The sequence below is a fragment of the Petaurus breviceps genome, unplaced genomic scaffold (assembly GCF_028583685.1).
Source record: "Petaurus breviceps papuanus isolate PSGF00001 unplaced genomic scaffold, PetGlider_PUasm1.0 98, whole genome shotgun sequence".
Classification (NCBI taxonomy): domain Eukaryota; kingdom Metazoa; phylum Chordata; class Mammalia; order Diprotodontia; family Petauridae; genus Petaurus; species Petaurus breviceps.
This window is the reverse complement of record NW_027187460.1, coordinates 1,538,361-1,550,587: the sequence shown is the minus strand read 5'-3', so window position 1 is coordinate 1,550,587 and position 12,227 is coordinate 1,538,361. Positions and strand designations below refer to the sequence as shown.

Here is a 12,227-nt window from a genome sequence, read left to right as displayed (position 1 = left end):
TATCCAGCCTCAGATGCTTACTCAGTGTCTTACCTTGAGTAAGTCATTAACTCTCTGTGCCTCAGGTTCTCTTAGCTACAAAATGAGGGGGTTGAACTCTACACCCTCCAACGTTCCTTCCAACTCCAAATCAATGGTCGTCAATCAGTCCACAGGCTAGTGTTGGGGGAGCGACCACTTGTACACCCCCCCGACACCTGGTTTAAGGCACTTATCGTAATGTTCAAGAGGGAAGCTGTTGTAAAGACAAAGCATCTCAAATGGGAGTCAGAGACCTAAGTTCAGCTCCCATCTCTGCAGTAACCTCTGTGAATGAAGGGAAAAACCCAACACCAACACAAAACTCTTCTTGTACCTCAGTGCTCCCCTCCATAACCAAAGCAGAATAATACTTTCCCTGACCTGGTTACCTCCCAGAGGGTTTTGTGAAGATTCAATATAAGTGCGATCATGCTTTAAACAGTTGAAGCCCTATTCAGATTTAGACTAGAGCGCATTAGAGCTAGAATGACCTTAGAACATAGGACACAATGTAAAATGCAGAGGGGGCCTTAAAGACCAACAAATACAAACTTCACATTTGACAGATGGTAGAACTGAGGCCCAGAGAGGGGAGGGGACTTACCCAGGGTCACCCAGACAATCAGTGACAGTGATGGAATATTATGATAAATTATTTTTATAGGTGGGGAAATTAGCTCCCAAGTCCTTGGGAAGCAGCTACTGGTTGTTTTCCCAGAGGCATCAGCCGACTTGCTTTGATCTCTTTTCTCACCCACACCCCTTCCCCACACTCAGCTGCCAATCATCCTGAATTCTGGTCGAAAAGGAAAACATACCCAGTTCCCTACACTGGGGTCACATTGACCTGTTCTGCCTCCAGGGCTGCCCGACCCTGAGAGTGTGTCGGGAACTGTCAGGTTCAATTATCAGTGACATCGTACTGGCTAATGACCTTATCAGGCTGGCTGGGGCCGACTCCAGAAGCAGCTGGGTACATCCGTGGAAAGCGCTCTGGGCAGGCAGGTAGAAGACTTCTAGCTCTGGCTTGCTTTGTGACCTTGGACTAGTCACTACCTAGTACTTAGGTTTCTTCTCCAATGACAGCATCAGAGAACGTGATCTCTGAAGTCCTGTGCAACTCTGATGGTTAGTGTTCCCCTGTTTTCTGTTGCAAATTCCTCATAAGCTCCAATAGGCAGCTAGATAGAGGGCTAGGCCTGAAGTCATCCTCCTGAGTTCAAATCTGGCCTCAGACACTTACTAGTTGTATGACCCTAGGCAAGTCACTTAACTCTTTGCCTCAGTTTCCTCATTTGTAAAATGAGCTGGAGAAGGAAACAGCAAGCTACTCCACTATCTCTGCCAAGGAATTAGGGTCACAAAGAGCTGGACAAGATTGATATGACTGAACAACAATGAATTTATATGTTCTATGTCCTAAGGGCCTTTCCAGTACTAACATTCTGTGTTCTTAAACATTGTCTGTGCTAAGGTCCCCTCATCCAGTAACATTCCCTATTTCAAGGTCCCTTTCAGTCCAACATTCTGTGTTTTGTAGTTTAGATACTCTGTGTCCTAAGGTCTCTCCCATCTCTAATAGTCTGACCCAATTGGGCTGGTTTTTGTTTGTTGGTGGGGAGGGGGCCAGCAAAGATTTTTATTGACCTCACACATTGGACAGACTGAAGCCACCAATTGTTTTTGTGCCTCGTAGATGCTGACTACTCCAGCATGCACTTAAATCTTTACTGTACCCACTCTTACATACCCTTACATGTACACGCTCTGTCCATCACGCATCCCCATTTGTACTCACAAACACGCTTGCATACTCAGGTCCACACATTTGTATGTGCATGCCACTCAGATACACACACTCACATATACATCCTCAAACAAGACCACGTGTGGGGGCATATCAGATATACAAATACTGATCAAGCGGATTAGCCATATGCAAATGGTTGGAAATTGGAGGACAGAGTTGTGGGACAACAGGCAGAGAGCCAGAAGGGACCCTAGCCGTCTTCTAGCTCCAGCCCTCTGTTTTATAGATAAGGAAAGGGAGAACCTAAAAGGTAGGAAATGGTAGAGTTGGGATTTGAACCCAGGTCCCATAACTTCAAATTTATCACTCCCTCTCAACTTGATATTGGTTCATACTGGATTCTATATCCTCCATGAAGGAGCTCCCTGAGGCTACAAGGGATAATGTCTCCTGTGGCATGTAGGTGACACAAAACCCTTTCATTCTCCAGAAAAGGGTAAGGGATTTTTGTTTATTTGTTTGTTTTATTTTGTTTTGTGTCCAGATGTTTTTTTGCCATGTAGACAGTCTAATAAGCATCTGACTCCTTATGTTCCTCCCCCTATTGTGTCATTGTGGGGCTAGGGTCATGGTCATTGTCACTGGCTCTCTACAGTTCATACCTCAGGCCATGAGAAAACACAGGACCATGCTGATCAAAGATTTAGGGCCAAAGGGAAAATGAGGGGTGATAAAATTCAGATCCTTCATTTAACAGTTGATGAAACTGAGGACTAGTGTGGTTAAGTGAATTGTTCACAATAGGTCATAAGAGGAGACAGAATTTGTACCTAATCCTTTGATTCCAGATCCACCACTCTTTCTATTGGATGATACTCTTTCCCAAGACCTGATCAAGTCTTTGGAATAGGGAGAATGATGATGATGATGGGATGTTGGTTATCTTTGATGATAATGGCACAGGTGTTGGAGATGATAACAGTGATTATGGTCATGGTGATTTTATTGAGTGTGATGATGACAGTGATTGTGGTAATGGTAATGTTGATTTTATGATATGGTTACCTAGCTAGTCAGCTAGATGGAGGGAGAAAGAGACAGAGACACAGAGAGAGTGAGGAACAAAGACAGAGACAGAGAGTAAGGCTAGTGGTGATGGTTATTATATAGATTGTGATTATGTTTTCATGTGCCATCATCTGGTGGTAATTATGGAGTTAGAGTTAGGTGATTGTGATAATGGTTAATATTGATTTTATAAAATGGTTACCTACCTAGCCACTTAGATGGGAAAAGAGACAGAGAGAGTAATACTAGTGATAATGATTATTTTATAGATGGGGATGATTGTGATTGTTTTCACCTCCTATCCTCTCATAGTGGTTAAAGAGAGACAGAGAGAGTGACCACTGCTGGTGGTAATGCTCATTCTATGGATGGGAATGATTATGATTATGTTTTCACCTGCCATCGTTTGGTGATGATTGTGGAGATGATGGTGATGTTAATTTTATATACATGACTGCTGTGCTGATAGCAATTCTATGCAGTGATTCTTATGAAGAGGAGCGTGGTGATGCTGCTGCTGATGATGGCAGGGCTGGCATTGGTGGTGATGGCAGGGCTGGCATTGGTGGTGATGGTGATGTTGAAGTCAGCTACATCGATGGGGGTATGACGGTGCTCATTGTGGTGATGCTGAAGAAGGTGATTGGTGATCGTGTAGGAAGTGAGGATGGTTGATGCAATGGTGGTGTTGCAGTTGATTATATGCAGATGGCTAGGTGTATGGGTGTCCAAGGAGCACTAGTGCCTCTGGTGTAAGAGCTCATTAAGCCCTTTTCAGGGCTGCTCATCCCTTTGGTGTCTACTGGCACTCAACTGTCACCTATGGCTCCAAGAAGCTGTAGCATGTGCAGCGGCCATGCCCCAGTAAAACCATCTTGGCAGGTGGATTAAACTGGGTTGAAGGTACCAACAGGCCTCAAACCCATCAGTGAGTTAGGAGATGTCTACCCCAGACATGTGAAGACTTTCCCTGGTGGAATGGGTGGATGAGGACGTGGCTAAAGCAGGCACTGTGGAGTACTTGGAGCTTGGTCAGACATCTGGGATGCCAAGGTCATCCACTGCATCCCAGGCAATTGCCAGTTGTCCTAACTTTTGTCTTGTCACTGGATATTGATGACTGGAAGAGAGTGAGGTTGACAGCCTTGTGCAACTCTGCCTCACTTAAATCCAATTCACCCATGAGTCAAGACATCACTCTGTCCTGTCACTGTTTCTCTTCAAAAACAAAGGACAAGGGGCGGCCAGGTAGCACAGCGAGTAAGAGCACCAGCTCCAGTGTTGGGATGACCTGATGACCTGGAGATCGAATCCCAGGCTCAGACACTTAGCACCCACCGTTATGTAAATGTGAGGGGTAGGATGGGAGCTAGACCTGGCTGATGAAACTTCCTCTCCCAATACCCGCAAGCATGTCCTCTGCCCCTTATAGGGGATTACCTAGAGAAGAGGTGTCAGACACAACCAGTGCAACCTGACACAGATTATAATGTAATTTTATCAAAATAAGTGAGAATACAATCGAATGCAGATGTTAATGTATTGTTTTCTAAGTCAGGGATTCCTATATATGGTTTACTGGCTCCCCTTTTCTATTTGAGTTTGACACCACTGGTCTAGAGCATTAAATTACTTGTCCAGAGGTCCACAGTCAGTATGTATCCAAGGCAGGACTTGAACCCAGATTATCTTGGCTTTGAGGCCAGCTGTCTACCTGATGCAATTGTCTCTCTTGTGATGAGGATGTGATTATGTCAATGATTAATATGGAGCCAGTGAGGGTGATCATGATTGAGAAGATGATTCTAAATGACTGGACCACTTCCCCAGCTTAGGGCCCCTGGACAAAACACCAGGGCCTACTGAAGGTATGTTCCAAGACACTGGAACTGGTCCAGTGCCCTTCTGTTTCTTCTCCTCTCCAGGTACATCCGCTCTGAAAGGTCTGTCATCCTAATCAACTTTTGCCTCTCTATCATCTCTTCCAACGCCCTCATCCTCATTGGGCAGACCCAGACTCGAAACAAGGTAAGGATGCTCCTCAGATCCTACCCCACCCTTACAGATTGTTAAAAACACCAGATTCTCAATTCAGCCCTAGACAGATAGCTCCTAACACAATCAATAACCAAAATCTGTCAAGGCAATGTAGACAAAAGGCTTTGTAGCTGAACATTATGTTCATGTGAGTTTTTGTTAGACTCACAGAATTCTACGGTCATGATAGATCTGAAAGACCCTTGACCCAAAGGATCTTCAACTTGGACAGGGGGGTGAGGGAGGACAACCTTGGATGGGAAGAAAAATTGCATCTTTATTTCCAGTAACCTCTTACTGAAACCAAGCATTTCCTCCAACTAGAAGCAGCTAGATAGTTCCATGGATATAGTGCTACGCTTGCAGTCAGAAAGACAGACACGAGTTCAAATTCTGCCTCAGAAACTTAGTAGCTGTATGGCCCTGGGCAAGTCACTTAACTCTTGTCTGCCTCAGTTTCCTCAGCTATAAAGTGGGTATTCACAATAGCACACCTACCTCCTAGAATCGTTGTGAGAATAAAATGAGCTAATATTTATTTGTTTTTTATTCATTTATTTATTTATTTTGCTTTTTTGGGAGGGCAATTGGGCTTAAGTGACTTGCCCAAGGTCACATGGCTAGTTTTTGTGTTAAGTGTCTGAGGCCGGATTTGAACTCAAGCCCTTCTGACTCCAGGGCTAGTGCTCTATTCACTTCTCCACCTAGCCCCACCATGAGCTAATATTTATAATTTGCAAATTTTAAAACATTATATAAATGCTGCTGGTAAAGAGGAGGAGGAGGATGAATATAGGCAATAAAACATTATTCTGAGATCTCCATAAGCTTCACCAGATTTCAAAAAGGGTTCTTGGTTAAGAATTTGTTTGACCCAACCCTCTCAATTTGTAGAGGTAAAAAAGAGAGAAACTGAGACCTAAAGAGGAAAGTGATTTTCCCAAGATGTCACAGGAGGTAAATAGCCTTTGAACAGTGGTCTTCAGATTCCAGATCAAGAGCTTTCTCTTCTATTTGTTCTGTCTGCATGCAGGGGGCCCCTTATTATCTCTCCTTGAGAGAGTCATTTGTCCTGTCCTTCTAAGAGACGTCCCTTATGTTCTGGGTCAGCTCAAATTGTTAGGAAGTTCTTCCTTGTGGTGACAAAAATATCCTTCCCTATAACTGCCCGCCATTGTTCCTAGTTCCATACACTAAGACCAAACAGAGTAAGTCCAACCTTTTTTCCATATCACAGCTCTTCAAATACTTAAAGACCTTTATCATGTTCCTCCTAAGAATTTTTTTTTCCTCCAGGCTAAAAATCCCCAATTCCTTCAGTTGATCCTCCGTGATATGGTCTCTAAACCCCTTACCATTCATTCTATTGCCCTTTTCTGGACATATCCCAGCTAGCTAATGTCCTTCCTAATTTGGAGTACCCAAAACTTAATCAACAAGCATTATTGAATGCTTACCATGTGCCAAGCACAGTGGCAAGCTTTGGGACTGCAAAGAAAGGCAAAAATATAGTCCCTGCCCTACAGGAGCTCATGGTCCAATGGTGGGGGGTGGGGAGAAGGAGGGGAACAACATGCAATTAATTGTACATAAAAGATGTCTGCAGTGGAAATGAGGAATTGAACAGAAGTGGGACTTGACTAGAGTGAAGGTCATTGGGACCATCCCTGGTCTTGATCCAGACCCTGCTGTGCCTTTATTCACTCAGCCTTAGATCACACTTGAATTTGGGGCTCTTACTTCATACAAGACCATGTATGCTTTCTTTCTGTGTGTCAAGAATTCTGGGGAAGAGGGTACTACAAAGTTGTTTTCAACTATTTTAGTCTTTTGGGGATTAAACAAAAAGGAATAGCCTTAACTAAAACCAGAGGGAATACAGTCAAATGTAAGGAAACACTGGATCGTCTCAGGCATACGTCATAAGGGGAAAAGCCCTAGAGTAGATGGTGAGAACCCTTCCAGCCCTTACCACCAAACTTGCTATGTGACCTTGGCCAAGTCACTTCTCCTCCCTGTGTCTCAGTTTCCTTATTTGCAAAACAAGAGGGCTGGACTAAGGTTACTTTCAGCTCTGATCTTCTTTAATATAGTAAGTTAATAGTATAGAATTACTATCTCTATCGCTTCATTTCCCTGGTAGGAAATACTCTGGGGAGGCATTAATGGGCTTCTTATTTATTGGGCCTTTTCCCCAGCCATAGATTGGACCCTAACTTTTGGGATAGGGTAAGAGAACTCTGATCTGAATGCCAGTCTGAGTCCTAGCCCAGGGCAGGACTCTAATGGGCTCACCTCCTAATGTCACAGACTCAGCCCTGATCCTAGTCATAGAATCAGCCATAGTCCAGGTCACTAAATCTTAAAGTTGGCCCCAGATTGAGGCATAAACCCATATCCCTAACGTTGGCCATAAGTGAGCTCTAATCCTGTTGTCGTTGACTGAGCCTCAATCCCGGTCAGGGCCGAGTCCTAATCCAGGCCATCAATTGAATATTTACCTTGCTTATTTACTAAGTGTGGCTAACCAGGTCACAGCCTGAGCCCCCTGACCCTGGCAACAGATAGCTCTTGTCCACCTGTTATCTCCCACACACTCTGGGCAGCCACAATGTGGGATTCATCCATGGCTCTGTGTAGCTCCTTCCTGCTTCAGGGGAAACAGCTCAGAGGCCACCAGAGAGGCAGGGGAAGGAGGCTGGACCGCAGAGCATTGTTCTGAGGGATCAGGCTGGTGGAAACATACTGTCCCTGTCCTCCCCCAACTTCCGATGCCTAGCATGGCCCCTGCATTCCCTGCCCAGGTGATCTGCACACTGGTGGCTGCCTTCCTCCACTTCTTCTTCCTGTCCTCCTTCTGTTGGGTACTCACCGAGGCCTGGCAATCCTACATGGCTGTCACCGGGAGGCTTCGCAACCGAATCATCCGAAAGCGCTTCCTGTGCCTCGGCTGGGGTGAGTGGAACTGGAGAGCCCTCCCATGGCCTAGGCAGAGGGGTGGGTGAGACAGAGGACAGTGGCTTGGGAGAAGGGACACCGGGATTCTGTCCTCAAGTGAGCCATTTGGACCTTGACGATTTCTGCAATCCCCACTCTCTCTGTGTCCTGGATTTTGTATTTCTTCTACTGTTTCCTGGTCCTTCAGCTGGACTCACACGAAGTTCCCTTGCCTTATGTTGAAAAAAAATTTGGGTTTTTTATTAGACTGTTTGCCTCCGTTTCTTCATCTATAAAATGGGGACAGTAATAGCATCTACCTCCCAGGGCTGTTCTGAGGATGAAATGAGATAATAATTGCAAAGCATTCAGCACCTAGTAAGCACATAATATGTATATTTGTATAAATACATAATATGTAAATATTATCTGTTATTTTTATGATTATTTGTTGTTGTAAGGATCAAATGAAATCACATCTGTAAAGCACTTTGCCAGCCTTAAAGCATTATATAAATGGTAGCTATTCTTTTTGTCATTACTGTTATGGATGACGATGTTAATTGATAATAATAGCAACAGTGTGACATGGCCACCAAGTCTCTATTAAGCCCCTTGAGGCTCCGTTAAGAGAAGCATCAGTCAGACTGAGGAAGGCAGCAGTGCCCATGTCCTGGGCTTCACCTTGGGCACTGTGCTCAGTTCTGGGTGAAGTCTGTCCAGGACAGACACTGACAAGCTGGATTGCTTCCAGAAGACAGTGACCAAATAGCAAAAAAGACTGAAGATCATGACTTAGGTGCATCCCCTGAAATGGATGGGAATGTTTAGTCTGGGAAAGAGAAGACTTAGTGGGGCCATCATAGCTGTCTGCACTCTGATTAAGCATTGGGAAAGAGAGATTTGACTTATTCTGATCAACTCTAAAGGAAAACACTTGGTATGGCTGGAATCTGCAGAGAAGCTGAGGTAGACGTTCTCCTTTAGCAATGACTTCCTGACAATTAGAGCCCTTCAGAGGTGAGATCAGCTGCCTTGGGAGGTAACAGGTTGCCCTTGCTGGTGATTTACAAGCAGAAGATGGTCATGGTGGTGGTGATGATGGTTGTTCTGCTGTTCAGAGGAGATTTCTCTTCAGGGACAAGTTGGACAAAAGAGTCTTGAGATCAATTAAATAGACATTTATCAAGTGCTTAGTATGTGTCTAGCACTGGGGACAGGAAGACAAAAATGGGATGGTCCTTGTCATCAAGGAGATTATGTTCTGTTGGAGGAGACGATCTGTACACCCATATGCAAAGTCTGCACAAAGTAAATAAATGATAAATTTGGGGTAGGGGAGCACTAGGAAGTGTTTGGAACAGGGAAGTAGATGTTATATAAGGTAGTACTTGAAATGAGCTTAGAGAGAAGCTAAGGACTCTTAAGAGGTGACGTTAAGGAGGGTGTGCATGCTAGGCATTGGGGACAGCCCATGCAAAAGTGTGGTGATGGGAGATGGAAGTTGTGTGTGAAGAACAGAAAAAGAAAAAAAAAGACTGGTTTTGGCTTGACTGCAGCAGAGACGAAAGGGAATAATTGTGTAATAAGCCTAGAAAGATGGCCATCACTGATTGTGATGGATTGTAAGTGTCTAACAGAGAAATTGACATTTGATTCTAGAGGTTACAGGGAGCCACTGGGGTTTGTTGAGCAGCAGAGGGACATGGTAAGATCTGTGGTTTAGTGATATCACATTGGCGGCTGAGGAGGAGTGGGAAGACCTGAAGCAGGGAGACTAGTTTCAATAGTCCATGCAAGAGGTGATGAGGGACTAAACTAGGGTGATTACTGCAAGTGGGGAGAAGTTAGGTACACAAGATTTGGCAATTTAAGGATGAGGGAGAGTGAAGATTTGATGTAGACTTAGGTTTAAGGCCCTGGGTGTCCGGAAGGCTGGTGGTATTGACAGAAATGGGGAAGTTACAAAGACAGTGGGTTGGTTTGGATTAGGTTGGGTTGGATTGGGTTGGGAGGCAATAGAGAAAATGAGTTCTTAAGTTGGAAGTGTTCAGTAAGTATTTGGTGGTACGGGACCCTGGAACCCAGGAGAGATATTAGAGGTGGACATATAAATCTGGGAGTCATCTTTTTAGAGATAATAATTGGACCCAAGAGAGGTGATCAAGTCACCAAAAGAGAAAGTTCAGAGACAGAAGAGAAGGTTCAGGACCAAATCTTGGGGTCCATCCATGGTTAGGAGACAAGATGATGATGGTCCAGAAAAAAAGAGATTAAGAAGGAGCACTCAGACAACTGAGAAAGAGCAAGGTCACAAAAACCCAGAGAGGAGAGTATGTCCAGTAAGAGAGGGTGGCCAACAGTGTCGCGTGATGCTGAGAAAGAAGTCAGGAAGGAGGAGGATTCCAGAAGGGCCATCAGATTTTCCACTTATGAAATCAGTGGCATCTTTGCAAAGAATAAATTACTTCTAACTCTGAGGCTCTGGAATTCCTTGAAATCTAATCCCTCTTTTACTAATCCCTCTGTTTTCTGTATGATGACCTTTCAGATTCTTAAAGATGGCTGTTGGGGTTGCTCCCCACCCCCACCATCTTCTCCAGATTAAACATCCCCAGCAAAGTTTCATTTGGTCTGGCATCCAGTAGAACCCCTGGGCCCTAACCCTGATTTGCAAAAGTCCTTCTCAAAATGGGGTGCTTGGAACTTACCGCAGTACTCCTGATGCACTCTGACCCGGGCATAGCATATTGGGCGTGTCTCCTTTCTCATTGTAGTACTGGGTTCCACTTCAAATTTAGGGTTCTGGCTGCCATGTTATAGTGTTGGCTCATACCAAGTTTGCGATCACAGAATTTCAGAATTTTATTATAGCAAATGACTGCAAAGGCCATAGAGTCCAACTTCCTTTTTTTTTTTAAAGTCCAACTTCTGCTTGGAAAAATAAAACAACCTTCCCCCTAACACACCCCAGGGGGAAAAAAATTATTGTCGTATAGTTAGTGGGCAGCCAGGTGGTGCAGAGAATAGAGTACTGGTCCTGGAGTCAGGAAGACTACTCTTCCTTAGTTTAGATCTGGCCTCAGACACTTAATAGCTATGTGACCCTGGGCAAGTCACTTCCCCCATTTGCCTCAGTTTCCTCGTCTGTAAAATGAGCTGGGGAAGGAAATGGCAAACCAGTCCAGTATCTTTGCCAAGAAAGCCCCCAAAAGGGGTCATGAAAATGGCCTGAATGAAAAACAACAACTAAACAAGAGTCCTGCACTACAACAGACCAGATAAGTGTCCATCTACACTTTGCTTAAAGACCTCCTGCCATGGCAGACCTTCAGAGGCAGGCCTTTGTGCGCTCAGACAGTCCTGATTAGGAAAGTTTGTGTTGACCTGCCCCTCCCCCAACCTCCAACCTTGTTTTTCTCCTTGGTGATTTCCACTTAGAGTTTCTAGTTTATCTCCCTGGGTCTAATCCCTCCTTCACATGTAAATTCATGTTGAAGCTCCTAGCCAGCCCTGAGCACAGCTCCTTCACAGAGCAGGTGCTAAATTAAGGAAGTCCTTCCTACACTTGCAAAGAGACATGATGTTCCCCCTAAGTCTTCTCTTCTCCAGGCCAGACGTCCCCAGGTCGTTCAATCTAAGCTCATATGGCATGGATGTCCTTCTCCTGCTTGCCTTCCCCTGGATGTTCCTCATCTTATCAGTCAATCACCCTTTATTAAGCACCTACCCTGTGGCACTGTGCTAAGCTTATCCATGAACCTCCTCAATCATGGTGCACATGTGTAATGTAATGCCAAGGAAAGGCAACTTCCCAAGGTTCAAAATACCAGCATAGGTGCTCTCCATTTTATTCAGTGACAAACCAAGAACAGAGAGGATCAAAACATGACATCCTTCAAAATACAGCATTTACTAAGGGTGATTAAATAATCTCCAAGTACTACCCCACCCCAGGACCTTCCACTCATTCAATCAATTACAAAGTCCCTGTTCTAAATACTACTCCACCCCTAGGCTGTACCTTCATTTAGTCCATCACAAATCCCCTCTTCTCAAATGGAGATTAGTTTCCAATCATAAGTAAAGTACATTCATTTGTTCAATCACAGAACACAAAAAGGTCAAAAGTTCCCCACCCCTGGATCACAATTGAATCTACCCCAGAGTTACATCAAGTTTAAGCACAGCACTTAATACCCAAATGAAGGTCTTTTCTTCATCTTGACAGGAGGCAAGTTCTCAGCAATCTTAGTTCCAGGGGAGACAAGGCTTAGCAAGGCCACAAGATACATTGCCAGTCCCTTCATTAATTCATCCTCTGTCTGTAGAACAGTCCTAGAACCCCTGAAAACATTAGCAAAACCCTCTCCCAGGATTTCTGTAAACATACAACAAGAAAATCCTTCTTCAG

At 44.5% G+C, this 12,227-nt stretch overlaps 1 protein-coding gene across 2 annotated transcripts in view; it reads left to right on the top strand.

Annotated features, from left to right (window-relative positions):
• Nucleotides 1-12,227, top strand: part of ADGRB1 (adhesion G protein-coupled receptor B1) — a 268,191-nt gene that overhangs the window by 190,571 nt on the left and 65,393 nt on the right. For both annotated transcript variants that reach the window (XM_069081351.1, XM_069081350.1), the window contains exons 20-21: nt 4,765-4,867; nt 7,681-7,831. In XM_069081351.1, coding sequence (XP_068937452.1) covers nt 4,765-4,867; nt 7,681-7,831 — 254 coding nt within the window. The remainder of the gene's footprint in view (nt 1-4,764; nt 4,868-7,680; nt 7,832-12,227) is intronic.